The sequence below is a fragment of the Crocuta crocuta genome, unplaced genomic scaffold (genome assembly GCF_008692635.1).
Source record: "Crocuta crocuta isolate KB4526 unplaced genomic scaffold, BGI_CrCroc_1.0 scaffold95, whole genome shotgun sequence".
NCBI lineage: Eukaryota > Metazoa > Chordata > Mammalia > Carnivora > Hyaenidae > Crocuta > Crocuta crocuta.
In genome coordinates, this window is record NW_027530971.1 from 13977381 (window position 1) to 13997588 (window position 20208).

The following is a 20208-nucleotide window of genomic DNA, read 5'->3' on the forward strand; positions in this document are numbered from 1 at the left end:
GGGAAGACACACATGCATCCCAGTTCAAATCCAAAGGAAAATAACACACACACACACACCTCCCCCATACCTATTTTGGAATCATTTATGCAAGTGAAGTTAGGCCAAAGTTAAAGGCAGCTCTGAAAAGTTCTAAGGAAAAAGTTTGCAGGCCTGGGGAAACAGAGCTTTTGATCTTTGTGGTGCCTTGGGAGGGTGGGGCGGCATTTATGGATAAACTATCTCTATCCATATATAAGCTTATTTCATAGTAACTGGTGATACCCCCCTCCTTTCCCTTCCAAACAGATGTGGTAATCCAGATGCAGACAGGAATGGATGGTTTCAACCAAAAATGATTTCCACCATTAACTTTTCTCATGTGACACTGTAGCACCTGGCTCTCCTGTTCCTAAAAAATGATGTCCAATGAACTGAAGAACCACTGTGATCTGAATGTTAACCTTGAGCAAGAACACTTAAGCAGTGTAATAAATGTGAGCATTTTTCAATCAGTGTGGATAAGGGCCCACTAGAGAGGGAAAGATTTTCACATGAAGTCAGTTTTAAAGAACAAAGTAAGAAGACTTTAAAAAGGAAATCAGTTTAAAAAAAAAACATCAAGGCTGATAAAGTCACAGTGGCCATTATAAAACAAGTACTCCAAACAAGAAATGTTTTGTATGTAAACTATATTTCAATTAAAAAAAAAAAAAAACCAGGGTGCCTGGGTGGCTCAGTCAGTTAAGCATCCAACTCTTGACTTTGGCTCAGGTCATGATCGCACTCACAGTTTGGGAGATGGAGCACTGTCTCAGGCTCTGCTAACAGCACAGAGCCCACTTGGGATCCCCTCTCTCTGCCCCTCCCCTGCTCGTGCACCTACATATGCATGTGTGCTCCCTCTCAAAATAAATATAAAAAATTTTTTTGAACTGCACACCTTAAATGGGTACATTATGCTAATTATATCTCAGTAAAACTGTTTTTAAAAATAAAAGATAATTTAAAAAAATATTTTAAATGTTTGCTAAATGGAAACACTGCCTCCTCTCCCCATTCCAGAAGAAGTTCCAAGCGGTGCTTTACCACCTAACATCCTGAAGGGAGACATGAAAGTGGCGTGCTAACAAGATAGAGGTACAAAATATACCACCACCAATATGGGAATGTAAATAACTTCTATATAGAAATCAAAGGCAATGTTACAGAAAATGTAACATTTGAGCTGGACCTTTAAAAGATTTTCTTTTGTAGGGGAGCAAATTTTGCCACCTCAAGATAGTCCTCTTTGCAATATTAGTTATTTTAAGCTAGGTTATTTTTAAGAAACAGCAGACAGAGGAAAAGCTCTGAAAAACCAGAAGTTACCCTTTAGTTTAAGAGACATTTACATTTATAAGAAAAGTTTCCATTTGTAAGGGTGTTTCCCTCTCAGTACCAGGGAGAGGGTGTTGACTCAATACCCAGAAACCTTAAACAATTCTGTCAATTTATTTCTTAGACCAGCCAGAAGAATCCTGAGAGGTAGTTTTTCCTCCATTAACCTTTCTTCTGAAGATCTGGTAAAATTTGAAGAGGCATAAATAAGACAGGAAAGACATGGCTAACTTGTCAGTATACTCCTCTAAGAACCCTCTACAATGAGGGGTTTTTTTTTGTTTCTTTTTAACATTTTTCTTGAAATAACTATAGAATTACAAAAGCTTGTAAAGGTAGAGGTTCTAAAGACCCTTCCCCAAGCTTCCTCAATAGTCGCATCTAACAGACTTTCAAAACCAGAGAACTGACGTGGGTGCACTCAATTTCACCAGCTGTATACATGCTACACTCTCGTGTGTGTGCACAATTCTATGCAACTTTATTGCAGGTCTAGAGCTGCGTCACCACAATCAGGACACACAACTGTTCCATCACTACAAAGGAAATTCTTGGTGCTGCCCCTTTTTATAGTCAACCCATACCACTCACACCCTTCACTGCCATTTGTTAACTCCCGGCAACAATAAACCTGTTCTCTATAATTCTGTCTTTTTGAGAATGTTTTATAAATGGAATCATACAAAATGTAATTTCTTAGATTAACTTTTTTCACTCAGCATAATGCCCTTGACATCCATCTAAATTGCTGTATGCATCAAGAGTTCATTCCTTTGTTTAGCTGAGGAGTATTTTATAGTATGAATGTACCAGAGCGATTAACCATTCACTTACTGATGGCCATCTAGGTTGTTTCCTGTTTTTGGCTACTGTAAATAAAGCTGCTATGAACATTTATCTATAGATTTGTGTGTATACCTACAGTAGGTTTAAAATGATAATTGATATGAAAATTCCAGGCAGAATTCCTGACATAAAAGGCAAATTACATTAAGTTTCAATTCCATCAACTGCTTTTCCCTGATTTAAAAAAAAAAAAAAAGAAAAGAAAAAAGAAAGCCCATCTTACTTACCACTAGATAACAACCAGATAGACCTCTGCTAGATGGTGGGGTACAAAGCTAAGTAAGACACAGGCCTTGTTCTGAAGAAGCTCAGAGTCAGTCACAGCTCAGTGCCTTTCCTCACTTGTTCCTGGATTGCCCACATCTACTAAAACCTTATTCACCTACCTCTACAGTCCCAGTTCAAACATCATTTTCTCTGTAAAGCTGGATTCTCCAGACAGCACTGGTTACCCTGAGCACTTCCAGGAATGCACACACCAGTTTGCTCTAACTCCTATTTCACTCTGCTTTTCAGCACAGTTACATGTATACGCACAGCTGTCTCCTTACTAGACCATAACATTCTTGGGCCAAGGATACACATTTATCTTTGGATACTACAGTATAGCCTGGTAGTTGGCTTTTAAATAAAATCTCAATAAATATCTTCTCAGTCTGGCGAAGAAGCTAATTTTTATTTTCCTTTTAAAAAGAAAAAAAATTTTTTTACAGTGCCTGGGTGGCTCATCAGTTAAGTATCTGACTCTTGATTTCAGCTCAGGTCATGATTCCAGGGTCATGAGATCAAGACCCAAGTCAGGTTCCATACTCTGGTTAAGATTCTCTCTCTCCCTTTGCCCCTCTCCAGTTCATGTTCTCTCGCAAAAAACTTTTAATTTGCAGTTTGAAAATATAGCACAAAGGTGACTTTTTGAATTTACTTTTTAATAGTTAAGTATAGTTGAGATTTTTTGGTAACATTTTCTAATAAAAAACTAGTACTTTAAGACATATAAAGAGCAGAACTCGGGGTGCCTGGTGGCTCAGTTGGTTAAGCATCTGGCTTTGGCTCAGGTCATGATCTCATGGTTTGTGGGTTCGAGCCCCACATCGGGCTCTGTGCGGACAGCTAGCTGAGAGCCTGGAGCCGGTCTTCGGATCTTGTCTCCCTCTCTCTCTGACCCTCACGCTCATGCTATCTCTTTCTCAAAAATAAGTAAAACACACAAAATTTTAAAAAAAGAGAACTCTTTAACTGAAATTTTACTGAAATAATTGTAGACTCACAAGTAGTTGTTAAGAAATATAGAGATCTGAAAACAAAGAAATAAAACAGATGAACAGAGGAAAGGAAAGAAAAATAAGATAAAAACAGAGAGGCAAATATGTAAGAGACTCTTAACTATAAATAAACTGAGGGCTGATGGAGGGAGGTGGGTAGAGATGGGCTAGATAGGTGATGGGCATTAAGGAAGGAATTGCACTTGTTATGAGCACCAGTTGTGGAGTTCTACACCTGAAATGAATACTGCACTATATGTTAACTAATTGGAATTTAAATAAAATCTTGGGAAAAAAATAGAGATCTTTTATATTTTGCCCAGATTCTTCCAATGGTAACATTTATGAAAAAAATGCTGATCCCTTTTAAAGTGATTGTTTCAGATTTCGTAGTCTCTGCTTGACAGGAGATCACCACTCCATTCCTAACTTTTTTTTTTAACAACAAACATGAACAAAAACCAAGTATAAATGCAAAACCTGGAGTAATTAGTATTGGGGGAAAAAAAAGGTTGACTTCTCTTCAACTAACGTAAAAATAATTTAAAAATAAAATATTCTCTCATTCTTAGTACTCAAATACAAATTAGCGAATGACTTTCCTTTCAGGGTTTGCGTAGATTTTAAATTTTCTGTATAACAGAGGTTATTCAACTTACAGTATTTGGATTGGTGAGATTCCTTGCATCTGTCAACCAGCTGCTTAAGTGGTTATATGTACTTCTTCTGCAAAAATTAAAGTTTACATGTATGACTACCACATACAATTGCCTTTTCAATTTTTTAAAAAGAAACTTCAACAAATATTAAAAATATTCACTTTTATCAAAAACTGGAATGTAAACATACTTTGCAAAAATCTAGCCTAACCTCTTATTTTTAAACACATAAACAGTAATCCAACAACTTTGCTAATTACATTTCAGGAGTAAATCGCTTGTATTTAAAAGCACATTCATAAAGCAGACCAATAAGCAAGCAAGGGACAACACAGAAAATTAATGAAAACAATTCTGAACTCAGAATTTACACTTCGAAGTAAAAACTAAGATTATTTTTAAATCATCCAGACTGTCAATCACAAAATGGAGACATAGCACCAAAATGTCTAACAAATGGTATGTTCATTGGCAAACATGTCTGCATCTGTCTTTTTCAAGTTAGAAACCAGGACAGTCACACTATAGATGGGTGTAAAATTTACCTTTCCTTAAAGAGAAAGTTAAATACGACTGCATAGAAACTGGCTTTACAAAGGCACTTAACACATTTGACTGGAAATTGAAGGCCCCAAATGTCAGAGCAAGTTTATTCTAATTCTATATACTCTTATTTACCCAGCAGCTAAATCATTTTGGGATCCAGCTTGCCTTATTTCTCCACTTTCTCCAAGCATGAGTTTAGAAATTCATAGGCTGATTTGCACTAGCCAAACAGGCCCAAAGAAAGCAAGTAAATTTAAATAATTTACAATATTACAATATAATATTAATACTTCTCACTCAGACTCTACCAAAAGGATCAAATAAGAAAATTTTGAAGGTTAAAAATGTTTATGATTTGGGGCCCCAAACTAACTCAGTCAGTTAAGTGTCCAACTCCAGCTCAGGTCATGATCTCACAGTTCATGGGTTCAAGCCCTACGTCAGGCTCTTTGCTGACAGCTCAGAGCCTACAGCCTGCTTGGATTCTGTCTCCCTCGCTCTCTGTCCGCCCGCCCCCCCCAAACTCACGCTCTGTGTCTCTCTCTCTCTCAAAAATAAACATTAGAAAAAAAATTAAAAAAAAAAAAAGGTTTCTGATTTATATACATTCACAGAACATTAATCCATCTTACTCATTTAACAGGTGAAGCCCACAATTCAAATTATTTCAGAGCCAGGCCTTGAACCCTTTATGCACATACTGTCCTCAAAGTGTTTCAAATCTAGCCTTGTGAAAATATTCCATCATATCCAGCTGTCAGTACCCATATAAAGTTGGGATATTCCAAACACTTAATCCTTTCCCAGTGGGAATGGAAAAGGAGTCCTAAGATTCTCTTTTTACCGTGCTAAATCATGTTACACACAAATCGCCAACTAACTGAAAAAAAAAAAAGAGAAGAAATAAAAATAACATTTTCCCAAAATTTTCTAATGGTCAAGTATATTTAAAAAGCACAAGCCGTATCACTTTATTCAGTATTTGTAATACTGGCATAATTTGCTTTTACACAACAACTTTGTCCTACTTTGTGCATAAAAACTTAAATAGCACAAATATAAAAATATTTATACTGATTTTGATAAATTTTAAAATGTCAAAGCTGGCAGCAAGAGTGCATTACAAACTGCCACTACTTTGGTTAACAGAGAAAACTACACATCCTTTTTAAGTATCAAGATCACGTAAACTGTATTATTTATTAGAACCTCTAATAGCTTTGGTATTTTATTATTAATTTAAAACTCACCATAATTTCAAATCTGTAAATGCAGCAGCATCTGAATATTCATTAATTAGTGGTAATTGTGCTAAAAAAAGTGCAAATATATCCCTAAGTTTGGCATGGATGTTAAATGACATACCAAACAACTGATATAGCCAAAAAAATTGCCATGATGTCAATTTAGAAAAGTATCATGTAAGAATTATAGTTAATGGCAAGAATAAAAAAACATTACCAAAGCAGGAACTTTCAAGCTTGCAAAATGTCAAGGATTAATAGAAAAAAAGGGAGAAAATCAGTATCACGGATGCAATATCAATGCTACTATAAAATGTCAATAAATCACTGGTGTAAAGCCTGAAGTACTTTTTTTCAAGAATACTTTTATTGGGGTATAATGAAAGCTCATCCCCATAAAGCTCATCCTTTTAAAGTATACAATGTAGTAGTTTTTAGTATATATCCCAAAGTTGTGCAACAATCACCAGTTTCTAATTCTAAAACATTTTTATCACTCCCGAAAGAAACGCTGTACCCATCAGCATTCACTCTCCATCCTCTGCCAATCCACTTTCTGTCTCTCTGAATTGGCCTATTCTAGATACTTCATATAAATGGAATCATACATGTGGACTTTTATGTCTGGCTGCTTTCACTTAGCAAAATGTTTTCCGTACTCATCTACCTTATAGCATATATCAGAGTTTCTTTCCTTTTAATGGTTGAATTATATTCCATTGCATGAATATACCCATTTGTCTATCCATTCCTTAGTTGATGGGCATTTGGGCATTGTCCAGCCAAAGCACTTTTGATGACTTGAACAGACACATATTCTACCAAAAGTATTTACAGGCTTAAAAAGTATGCTTAAAAGCAAACATGTAACAAGTCATCACTTTGTAGACCTTAAACTTACACAATGTTATGTGTCAACTATATCATCAGTAGGGCTGAGGAGGGAAAAACACAAGCACATACAAAGCAAAACAAACTATTATAGACTGATACACTCTAAGCACATATCACCACATTTAAAGTTATTAATAATGAATCGAGTTTTTAATTATGCAAGTCTTCGGGAATGCATCCCTCATAAGGATGTCTTGTAGAGATGGCCAGGTTCTTTAATATTCTTCCCACAAAACTATTTAGTTATCATGTTACCAGTTCCTGACATAGAGAAAAGCATTAAGGCCATTTCACTCCTTTTGCCCTGAGATCACCCAACTCTAGAACTCAATGAACTTCAAGCACTGTAATTATAATCAGCCACTATCTTCATTCTAAGTACACATTTCCCAAAGTGTGTTCCTCAATCAAATAAGCTTAGGAAACACCAAACTAAGTTAAATAATTTTTCTGCAGAACTTCTCAGGGTGCATTAATGTGCGCTGTATTATGACTCTTCAAGACCAAAAAGAGTATAAAGCATTTCTCAAAAAAGAAATATGCTTGAAAGTCTAATTATCATTTGGTCCAACTCACCCATCCCTACCTCCTCTCAAAAAAATAAGGGATAAGTCACACTGCTTTAAACTGGCACTGTGGGGTGCCTGGGGGCTCAGTTGGTTAAGTGTCTGACTCTTGGTTTTCAGCTCAGTCACGATCTCACGGTTTGGTGGGACTGAGCCCCACACTGCGCTCTGAGCTGACAGCACAGAGCGTGCTTGGGATTCTCCCTCTCCCTCTCTGTCCCTCCCCTGTTCACACGCTCTCTAAATAAATAAACAAAACAAACTTACTTTTTTTAAAAAAGGTAAAAATAATAAACTGGCACTCTTCATTAATATAAAAGGCGATCCAGTTCATTTTCTAGCTTAGCACAGTTTAATGAAGTAGCACAATTTTCCATGTTTTTCTCAACCCAAACATTTCCGGTCCAGTTTTGTCACGCTGTATCAAGTGCTTTCAGTTTCCAGAACAGTCAAGTTGAAATAAATTTAATCTTGTTGCATGTGGTATTGCACACCATTTCAATCCATTTTAGAGCAAAACAGAATTTAAGTGAATGAACAATTAAACACCTCAAACACCTTCAGATGCAAGCATAAGAACTTTTTATAACCTACCATGTTGGATTAGCAAAACTACTTAATTCCTTCCTTGACCTTATTTCAAAAAAGTGTCAACTTAAACACCAGAGACTGAACAGAGTAACTCAAGACTTGCTTGCTTTCTACTGAAGTGAAAAGAACAAAGTTTGGTATAAAATATTATTTCACCTCAAATAATTGAACTGATGCTGCTTTTCAGAACAGTATTCTTCTATTAGCTCCACCAGCATCTCCTAAAGTTTTTCTTCAGTCATATCCACTTTCAGAAAAGGAAATCAACATGTTACGTCACGTCTTATACAACAATTTAGAGAAGAAACCATAAAGCCCAAGTAAGCTCATTTATAGGCACACAATCACAAACTAAAGAATGCATAAGTCAATAAAAAAGGAGACCACACTGCCTAAACTTTTTTCAAGTATGAAGTTTGAAAAACGATGAATCTCTTACCTAGTGATATCATACACCATAAGCGCTCCCGCAGCTCCTCTGTAGTAGCTCCGTGTAACAGCCCTAAACCTCTCCTGTCCTGCTGTATCCCAAATCTGCAGTTTGATTTTTTGGCCACTAACTTCAATTATTCTTGTACCAAATTCAACACCAATTGTGTGAGGACAATCAGCCATAACTGTTAGAAAGGAAAAGAAATATAATATAATATTCCAACTTCCAGAAAGCTTCAGATTAAGACCAGTAGAAAAAAATCCACTGGATAATCAAATGATTTATTAAGGCTTGTAGGCTATGAATGCACTAAAGCTAACACTGAAAAAAATTAACAAAGAAGCGAAGAAATTTGAGTGGATTGAACTAGGGGTCAGCAGACTTCTATAAATGGCCAAATGGGGAGCCTGAGTGGCTGAGTCGGTTAAGCATTTGACTCTTGGTTCCAGCTCAGGTCATCTCACGGCTTCGTCGGTTCGAGCCCAGCATTGGGCTCTGCACTGGCAGTGCAGAGACTGCTTGGGATTCTCTTTCTCTCTCTCTTCCCCTCCCCCCCTTGCACACTCTAATAAATAAATTTTTTAAAAAAGGACAAATAATAAATATTTAAGTTTTGCAGGCCAAAAGGTTTGTCACAACTACTCAACTCGGCTGTTGAAGCACAAAAAGCAGCCAGAGACAACAAATAGAATAAGCATGGTTGTGGAAATAAAACTTTATTTACAAAAATGGGCAGTAAATGGATTTGGCCCACAGGCTACTGTTTGCTAACCCCTGGGCTAAAAGAATCTGCAAATTAAAAATAAAGATTTTAGGGGCACCTGAGTGGCTCAGTCGGTTAAGCGTCCAACTTCGGCTCAGGTCATGATCTCACTGTTCGTGGGTTCAAGCCCCACATCGGGCTCTGTGCTGACCATCAGCTCAGAGCCTGGAGCCTGCTTCAGATTCTGTGTCTCCCTCTCTCTCTTACCCTCCCCTGCTCATGCTGTCTCTCTCTCTCTCTCAGAAATAAATAAAACATTTTTTAAAAATTAAAAAAAAATAAAGATTTTAATAAGTTCTTCATATATCAACATTATACTGTTTAGACTTCTGATAATCATTACATATAACAAACCAGTCAATGGTTTTAAGACTCTAGGAGTTGTCGGTCAAATTTTTATCCTGAAAAATAATTATCAATATCTCAAAGAAAAACACATTTAACATATACTTACAATTATATATTGGCAGGTTATGTATGCCTAATCCAATAGGACAAGTTTATTAGTCCTTTCCTTATAATAAGGCCACTGAACACCTGAACCTGCTAGTCTGTGGTGCCAGTACATACAGACTGCTGGAGCTTTCACAAAATGTTACATTAAGCAAAAACAAAAAAGCCATAAAAATAATTTCAACTATATGGAAATAACCTCAAATACATTTAGCCTATCAGTTACATGAAATAAGATGGTCTCCTCCTCTACCAGCCAAGGAAGAGTTGTACTTCAAATATTAATCAACCAGTCCTGGATACAGAATTTTATTTAAATATATCCAATCTATTATTATTTAGTTGACAAATGATACATGCAGCAAGTTTCTAATAATTTCTAAAATGGAGAAGTCAAAGAAAGGATTTAAATTTTACACAGTAATATACATTTAAAAAAATTTCCTAACATCAAAAAAAATAACACAAGAAACTCAATTATATATGGTATATAAAAATCAACACTCTGTACATGTAGGGGTATTTCACTGTATATACACCTATTAAATTCACTCTCTAAAGAAAAAAGTGCATATACATGGAAATGTTATGTTTAAATGCATATAGTGTAAATGGCACTTTTTTTAAAAGTAGGAAAGTGACAGTAGAGAATTTGTTAATGTTTTACCTTATATATTGAACTTACATTTTTTTTCTGTAAATTGATGAAGTAAGCAAGATTTTCCTACTCCCATGTCCCCTGTTTTAAAAAAAAGTTTCAAGTGGCAATTACACACTCAATTTTATACTCTCATAATTACATACAATGATTTTTATACCCCCTACCATATCACATCACAAATTTCTGGGACATCTGAGGTTGTATTTCCCTACTATACAATGAGCTTGAACGATCCTACAGGTCACTTTTCAATGTGATGTACAAACAGACTACTCCTAACCTTCAATATGATAGAACTGAAGTTATAAATTATGTTAGTTAATAACCATCAGATGGGAAGTGCTTTTCGACAGAGAAACTATTGTAAGAGCATTTTCTACTTTGAGCTGTTTCAAAGTTTTGTACTGTTTTTTCCCTTAGTCAATGCATAAAAGCAAAGACTTCTGGGGGTAAACAGCGCAGCTATAACTAGCAGAAATAATAAGTTTTAGAAGTTTGATAGGGTAGGTCTCATCTTTTCTCATAGTCCTTGTATTTCCTATAGAATTCCACAAAAGAAAAGCATGTGCATTATATGAAAACCACAACAGAACAGATGTCATCTCTGACTGTACTACAGCAATTTAACCCTTGGTAAAGAAAGTACTACAATACAACCACATATGATCAATATGTGACAATCAGTACAATCATCAAATATGAAAAGTATGTACACTTTCAACTGAGCTCTTACAACTATACTTGGGTAAATAGCATTGTGTTTTAATTTGAAACTTAATGGAAAAACCACCAATATTATATTTTATGTATATTACACAATTACTCTGAATCAGTGTTCTCTACCAAATTTTGAAATCCAGGGGTCTCCGAGGGCTTTCATGATATTTTTGAAATGCTATCAGTACTCCTAGCAAATCTGTCCCATTTCCAGGATTAAGAGCTTTCAGGGAGCCCTCCAGAACAATCCATATCAAACTGGTACCCACCACTGTACCACAGAAGTATCCAGAGCCACAATGCAAAAAGTACATTACTACAAAAGTAAGTATTATTAAAGGAGCTTTAATTTTGCAGTGAAAAAATCATTCACTTCTTCTGGAGTGGTATCTTAGCGTTAGTATATAAATATTTTATACATTTACTTTCTTTGTAGAACAAGAGTGTAAAATAAACTTACCAATGATAATATATTTAAAGATGTAAGAGTAGTTGTACGGTGCAGTTGCCATGGTGGCACTAAAAACAAAGAAAAGTGTGTTACTGCAGAAGGAAAGTTATCCAGTTGATCACTGCCAGCCTTTAATATATAAAATACAGCATATGATTATAAACATAATGTTGGTTACAATAAGTCAGAGTTAATACTGCATTTCTCAAATTGATCAAATGCGCAAATTCTTTTGGATGAACATTAACATTTTCACATATTACCCATAGAAATATTAAGAACTCATTATATGAGAACAATTCCAATATTTCACTTTAGGAAACATCCAATAAGAAAATTTTAAACAAGGAAATCTTTATAAACTTAGGTTAAACATCATCATAGGGGTGCCTGGCTGGCTCAGTCCATTAAGCATCGGACTCTTGATTTTAGCTCAGGCCACGATCTCACAGTCCTGAGATAGAGCCCCGCTTCAGGCTCACCAGGAAGCCTGCTTGGGATTCTCCCTCCCTCTCTCTCTCTGTCCCTCCCGCTTATGCTTCCTCTCTCAAAAAAGTCTTATTTTTTGGGAATAGTCCTCCCTCCCCTTTGAAGTCCCTACTCTTGTCAACTGATCAAGTGAATTACTGATGGCCAACTTGTTCAGGACTCTTTGATTTTACAACAGAGTGTTATAAAAAGTAACCACTATCTTATAGACACAAAATAACCCTTTTTAAAACTCTACGTTAAATTATGGTTAGCATAGCTTCCAAAGAAAGACCAATCATATGATTTCCAAACCAAATTACTGCCAGAATTAGATAAAACCACATGAAATGGTTGTTCTTATAGATTTTTTAAAAGTCAATTATTTGCAATTTCATATGGCTCAACCTAATATAGAATTTGAAGATTAACTATGTATCAAATGCCTACTATATACTACTCTAGAAGCTGAAATAATGGCATACAATACCACTTATGATTATAAAAATTTCCAAGTTTATGTATTAGAAAATATTTTTTTAACATTTATTTATCTTTGAGAGACAGAGACAGAATGCAAGTAGGGGAGGGGCAGAGAGGGAGGGAGACAGAGACTCTAAAGCAGGCTCCAGCTTTTGACAGCTCAGAGCACAACAAGGGTTCGAACCCACAAACCGTGAGATCATGACCTGAGAAGTCAGGCTTAACCAACTGAGCCACCCAGGCAGCCCTGTATTAGAAAATATTTCTAAAGATCACAGCCTATTCTTTACCTTCAGATAAAGATTGAAACTAAATAATTCTAGTTTCTTTCTACTTTTAATAACTTTAAAAAAACCTCTCCAATTTATTCAAATGAATCCCTTGAATGTGTCAGACACTGTGCTAGGTGCTAGAAACAAGAAGTAAATTCTAATACTGGTAATAATTTGCTGTAACATTTATTCTCAAACCAGTTTTCAGCTTAAAAAATTTATCCATACACACACTTATAAATTTTTGACTCCATTAAAAAATCTGATTTCCAATATTTTTTAATCTGATTTTACTGTCATAGCCAATTGTCACATTATACAAGCTAGACAGGTGATGTTCACAGAAATTCAGTTACTAAAACTAACAAAATTACTGTATAATAAAATATAACATGTAGAAAATGTATTTAACATAAGTATATTGTTGCTATCAGGGAAGAGAAAAAATTAATTAAAGTATTAGACAAGGGCGACACAGTACAGTCTTCTCACTTAGCTGTAAGGATTGTGCTTCACAAAGGTGGATGCCCTGCTACCCCTCGCAGCCTGACGTGCTGTAGCATCTTTATAATCAGTCGTCAACATCACTGAAAACTCCCTTAACCAGTTCATACAGGAAGGGATTTTTTCTAGTTAGATTAACTGATTCTGAACATAATAATTTGCTTCCCTTTTTCCACACACTGGGGACTCAAAACTTTTCAGAATGAACGTGGTTGGTCCTGCGGCTAAAATTGGTGTGGATTATTCACCAGATCCCAAACACAAAGAAGAAAATAATCTTTCACAATAAAAATGATATTTAAAGGTTATTAACTTCTTCACCTGCATTCTCCCCAGAACCTTATAATTAACTTTTAACTCCCTTTTGAAGCTCCTCTTTTCCCAAACTTGGGGAAAAGTAATCATTTAGTCACCCTGAAATTACTTTCATGCCCTTCCCCTTCTGATTTTCCTATTTCCTTTCCCTCTTCTTACTGAAAGTTGTAGCTATATATACTTTGCATCCTTCCATTACATTATGTTAAAACCAAGGCCTCTAACAATCCTAATATCTTCTTGATATGTTCTAAAGGCTAATCATGAAATTATAAACCAATTCCAGTTGTATTAATTTGTGTGCTTGCTAGTTATCACACAAGCATTCATTAATTATCTACAAGATGACCAATTTTTAAAACATTTTTATAATTTATCAAGCATTCATTATTATAAACTATTCCCCCAAAAAAGAGAATGATCATTATTTCAGAGTGAATACCGGTGCCCTGTCTTTACCTCACCACACAATTTTCTGGTTCAAGTTTCTTAAAAATAAGCCCAAAAGCAGTTAAAAAGGAAAGCTACTCAAACTTAATTTCAGTAGACAATGAAGGCAGAAAAAATCTAGCAGTGGAGCCACTAACATAACAGGTCCTCCCTTTCTCCTTATAAGCTAAAATACTACCTAGGTTTAAACATAATGTTTTGGGTAACATTCACTAAAAATTATGTATTTACAGTACAAATATATTCAAGTGGCCCCTTTTAAATATTAGCCATGCTTAATATGATTTTTAAAAAGGACTTTTCAACATCATTTCTTGCACATGGAATGAAACACACCACTGTAAAGGTGAAGAATGTACTTTTTAACTAGCTTTGGAAGGGAGAAAAAGTTTTCCCCTTATTACGTAAGGATGCTTTTGCTTTACTCAAAAGTCAAAAACTATTGGTACAGTTCAAACACTCTCAAGAGCATGAGTTCATTCAACACTATAATCTACACTAATTAAAAAACCTTGAAATAACTCTGTAACTTGTGCTCAGCTACTGGTATGATTAAATGCACTTTTCCCCATGTGTTACAAAAGCATGTGAATAAAGTTCATATGAAGATCAGATTTACTTCAATGTCTGATTTCTGTAAGAGTACTACATTCAGGGGCACCTGAGTGGTTTAGTAAGTGTCTGACTTCAGTTCAGGTCATGATCTCATGGTTTGTGAGTTCTAGCCCAGCATCAGGCTCTCTGCTTTCAGAACAGAACCTGCTTTGGATCCTCTGTCCCCATCTCTCTCTGCTCCTCCCCTGCTTGCACTCTCTAAAATAAATAAACATTAAAAAAAAAAAAAAAGACTACTATATTGAGACAAGCATCATTAAATACAGGTGAATAACTTATAAACTAATAACAAATATAACTGTTACAGTACCATTTATTAGGCACTTAATACAGGCCAGGCAATGTTCTAAACACTTTACATGCAATCTCAATTAATCCTTACTACCACACTCTTATAAAACATCTGTAATCCTCATTTTATGGATCGAGACTTAATAGGTAGGTAACATGTCCAGGTCACACAGCTAAGTGGTCAAGTTTATACTGAACCTGAGCCTGTTCTGACTGCAGAGAACCCTCTCTTAACCACTACACCATCCCACCTCCTCCACAGTTATGAGATGCACCATGAAACCCTTTTGTGACACTCAGGAACACATACCTTTTTCAGTTCACTCACTTGGTTCTAATTTAATACTCTAAGTAGTATTTAAAAAATTATATTCAGAGGATGCAATGTAATCAGGATTTGTAGATGTGGATGAAATCACTAATTCAAATCATACCTACTTACAAAAAAGTTTCGGAAGTTAACATTTGCTGGGAGTAAGCCATGGGATGATGAGGACTATGTTTCCCTACTCTGTCTTATATAATTCTTAATTCTCACAACTCTGCAGAGTCACTATCATTATCAGGTTTATGTAAAAACTGAAAAAATTGAGGTTTGGAGAAATTCACTGATTTGGCTAGTATTACAAAGTTAGTATAATGGGAGAGCTGGAACTTGAACTCAGGCCTGATTCCAAAGAACAGGATTTTCTCTACGGCAGACTGATAAAACCAAAAAATCAAAAGAAAAATGGAGGATAATTACAATAAATATTTGGGGTCATAGTTTTACTATCAGCTCATGTAAAATTCAGCTCTGAGCTTCCTGCCTGTCAAGAGAAAGTATTACTAAATACACATGAAACACTGATGATTGTTGTTTGGCCCTTTTTAAATATTAACTATGCTTAATATTGCTTTAACAAAAGATTTCTCTAGATTAACATCATCTCTTGAAAATGAGAAACACATAACCTTTAAGGTAAGGAATACATTTAAAACTGGGGTATGCTACTGTGTAACACTATGCAGCATGTTTTTCACTTAACAAAAATCATGGATATATTTCCAGGCCAATACACAGAGATCTAAATGGTTACTGAGTGCACACTACCCACTAACCATGTTGCCCCCAAAATAAAATTGCATGGTCTCCATACAGTTAATCAGACATCTCTCCAAATAAAATTATACAGACATATAAATGTCTGGATTTGAAATGTGCAGACAGATGTGAAGGTTAAGTATTTTCATACACTAAATTTACAGAAGCATGAATTACCACATTTTGGGGGAAATAATCAATAGATTTTAAAATCTTAAAGATAATCCACATCACCCTTTGACCAAGTAGCCTACAGACACAAAATCTTCAGTCCATAGGCATTTAATGTCCAAGTGCATTTAACGCAGCATTTTTACAGCAAAACAAAACAAAAACAAAACAAAACAAAGCAAAACAAAAAACCACGAAAAACAAAACCTGGAGACAATCTATACTCCTACCAACAGGGAAATGACTAAAATAAATTACATCTGTATTATGAAATAATATGCAATTAGTTTAAAAACCATTTAGATATATATGTATCATTAACCTGAAAACATATCCATGATTTTAAGTGAAAAAAAGTTGGCAGAATTTTATGCAATAGCATATCCCATTTTTAAACACATACACACACTCTCAATCTTGTATACAGGTAATATGGAAGGATACACACGAAACTGTGAAAAATGAATACATGGATTTAGAGGAGAAAAAGGATAGGAAGAAATTATTAACTTTCTTTATATATCCCTGCACAAGCAGTATGAGCATGTATATTCACTAGTAATATTTTAAAGCATTCAAAGTAGAGAAAGTTAAAAGCTATGAAATATTTTAAGATTTTAATATATAATTATAATACAAAATTAAATAATAAACAAAACCAAAAAAATTCCCACAAGACTGCCAACATTATTTCCACATTTACAATATGAGGAACATCATATGAAGTCAATCATATGATCATCCTCAAAAAACAATAAAAAAATACTCCCTCCAATAATCGACAGTAATTTTTCTGCTTTTTTTTTTACATAGCTTGTTTTTTTTTTACTGTGTTAACTTATGCATTATGTCTGACTAATCCTTTCACAACTGCTATATAGCTATTTTATCTACTCCTTAAAACATGTTACCATATAATTTTTACATAACTTATTCAATACAACTCACGACATGAACAACCCACAAAAAAACTCCAGGTAATTTAAATTCTGATCCTCAATGTTAAAATTAGTTAGGCTTGTTTTTGAGTTTTTTACATGCAAGACATTTTGTTTAAAACACCAGAGCCAAGATAGACTGCTTTTGTGATTCCAATTCAAAAATATTTGTTGAGCATCTACTAAGCACAAAGCCTTGGGGCTAGGCTTGGACAACACACTAATAATGATCACAAAAATCACTGGTCCTGCCTTCATGAAACTTAAGAACAGAAGCAGTCTGATTTGTTTACAAGCCCTCTAACGTGGAATGCTACTTGATCTGTCAGACAAGTGGACCCAAAACTTGGTCAGTTAATCTAATAATCTAATCTAACCAACATGAGTGGTCAATTTCCTTTCCTCAACAGTAATGCAACCTCTGGAAATATCCCTCCCATTTCTAACATCCACTTAAAAAAAACTCACTTCTGACAAAATAATTAATGTCATACTTGTATATAAATTAATACAAATTAGGAACTAGATTCCTTACCATGTCAAGAAAAAGACAAACCTTCCCAGTTAATTATGATGGTATGCTAGGAATAAGAAGCACTCCAATACTGCACCTCTGTTCATAGAATGAAAGTACTTAAAAGGACAAAACACTAAAACCCTGTACTTAGTACTAGAGCTAAAAGGTTTAGTAATAACAAATTACTGATGAAATATGATGTCTGAAATTTGCTTCCAAATAATTTGGTGGAGAGGGTACAGGTGTATATGGAAGAACAAGACTGAACACTGTTTAACACTGGCTGATGGGGGTAAGAGGGCTCGCTCAGTCTATCACTCTATCTTGTATATGTTTAAAGCTATCCAGAACATAAAGTTTTTTAAAAGTACAGTCTCCTTGATACCTCTATTTGTACACTGCTGTCTCCAACCATGCCTGACATTTTTAACCACACAAAAATGTTTCAAGCTTTTAAAAAAAATAAGAAATAAAAAACCTCTCAGTTGCCCTAGTTTTAATATATTTGCCTTCCTTAACCAAAAGTTTCCCAATAGTACAAAAATCTTACTAAGATTATGCAAAAATGTTTTACTGATAAAGATTAATTTTAAGAACACTCCAAATTCTGTTGCACAGTTCAAGTATGCCACAACAAGTTTAACGTGAAACACAAAAAGCAGAAACTTTTTAAAAGGTAGCTTTAATTTCAAGGAATTTTTTTAGGTTATTAGAATCTAAACGGATCTTACCTCTACAATAACTACCATTTACTGAGAACCTAATAAATGCCAGCTACTTTATAAGCAATTTCTAAAACTAAAAATTCATTTTACAGGTAAGAAGACCCACTAAGAGAGTTGATATAGCCACAGTCCTACACTACCAACGGGAAACGAAGATCCCGGCCCAGGTCTACCTGGACAACTCTCTGATTTCATTGAATCAACAAATATTAAACAACCACTACATGCCTGGCACTGTTACAGGCAATGGGGCACTTACTATATGCCAAGCAAGGTGCTAAGGGTTTTTAATCCCATTTAACCCTCGAAACAACTCTCAAATACAGGTGCAGGGGCGCCTGGGTGGCTCAGTCAGTTCAGGGTCCGACTTCGGTTCGTGGGTTCGAGCCCCGCGTCGGGCTCTGTGCTGACTGCCAGCCCAGAGCCTGGAGCCTGTTTCAGAGTCTATATCTCCCTCTCTCTCTGACCCTCCCCTGCTCACGCTGTCTCTCTCTCTCAGAAATAAATTTAAAAAAAATTAAAAAAACTTTTTAATGCAGGTACGATCATCCCTTGTATAGATAAGGGCACCTGACTCTGAGAAGCTCAGTCAATTCCTTAAGGTCACTCAACTAGAACGCGGCACTACTGGCTAGGAACCCTCCAAAAACTCTTAACCACTACATGCCTCAAGGCACGAACAAGTAAAAGGGCCTAAGCAGAACTGTGGGAAACAAAAAAAATACAGGGAAGTGTTGGGGGAAGAGGGAGTGGGAGCCGGATTACTGCAAGGTCGAGTCTGCCTCCAATGACCACATACAAATAAAAGGCAGTCGTGACAGTAACAAAATGAGCAGTGAACTCGGCAAGGGCTCGGGTGAGCTATGACACTTGGGTGCGACCACCAGAAAGGCACTAGCCCTCTGGGAACCCCGGTTTCTTCTTCAAACAGAGGCTGAAAGCCTTGCCATCTCCCCTCTGGAGTTGTGAGAACGAGGACTGGCGGGGGGGTAGGTGACAGCACAGACTTTGAGTTACAAAGGAGTCACCGGCTGTCGCCCAGCGCAAACGTAGGGAAGGGGGAATTCGGCTGCGGGTACGTTTTCCGGGGCCATGCCTGTAACCCTAGCCTGACGCTGGGTGTAGCAGAGAAACCCCGGGGAGAGGCCGCCCGGAAGGTACCGTCATGAACCAGTCCCAACAGAACTTCAAGCCTCAGTTTCCTCGCTTGTACAAGGAAGGTAACTTTAACTGCTCCCCGAGGGCTCCTCGGGGGAAAACCCTGGGTGAAGACGCCTCATCTGCGCCCGGCGCACAGTAAGGTGCCAACCATCAAAACAAACGCTCGCTTCGCCCTCTTTCCTTCAATTCCCGAAACGCCAAAACTTTTTGGTCTTCTCCGCTGCTTCCCGATGCCCCCTACCTTAGCCCGAGGCCTCGGGGGAGGTCAGGGGCCTTACAGGGCCTCGCCGCAACCAGAACCTCGCAAGCCTAAGCCCCCTTTCCCAACCCAAGTGCACGGTCTACCCACACCGACAAGGACGCCGGAGCGAGTCCAAGATGCCGGCGAGGCTGCGAGGTGCCGCCTTTTGTACTCCGGGCAGACGCGGCCTGCGGGACGGGGAACGCCACGTCCGGGCTGGTGGGCAGCGGGGNACACTGCAGAAGGCCCGGGTTACCTGGGGGGTTGCTGGTGGCTGGGCAGCTTTCCGGGCGGGAGGGGGGCGTCAGGACGATGAAGAGGAGTGCGGGCGCAGCTGGAGAGGGGCAGGGGCGATCGGCCGAGGCCCCGGCAGACAGCGGGCTGGCCGAGGAGGTGCAGACACACTGGCGGCAGTAGCGGTGGCAGCGGCGACTGCTCCTGCGGCTCCCTCAGGATCTTCCTCGGGCAGGTCCAAGATGGCGGCGCTCCCTGCACAGGGTTTCCTGTCACCCTCGCAATGGGCCGGAC

General features: G+C 36.9%; 1 protein-coding gene across 1 annotated transcript in view; it reads right to left on the reverse strand.

Annotated features, from left to right (window-relative positions):
- Positions 1-20195, reverse strand: part of RAB14 (RAB14, member RAS oncogene family) — a 29722-nt gene extending 9527 nt beyond the window's left edge. Inside the window, exons 1-5 of the mRNA XM_077769960.1 lie at positions 19937-20195; positions 11455-11513; positions 10302-10355; positions 8407-8584; positions 4127-4193 (exon numbers count right to left, since the gene is read on the reverse strand). Of these exons, the coding sequence (XP_077626086.1) occupies positions 4127-4193; positions 8407-8584; positions 10302-10355; positions 11455-11506 (351 nt within the window). The 5' untranslated portion in view covers positions 11507-11513; positions 19937-20195. The remainder of the gene's footprint in view (positions 1-4126; positions 4194-8406; positions 8585-10301; positions 10356-11454; positions 11514-19936) is intronic.
- Positions 20196-20208: the final 13 nt, after the last annotated feature.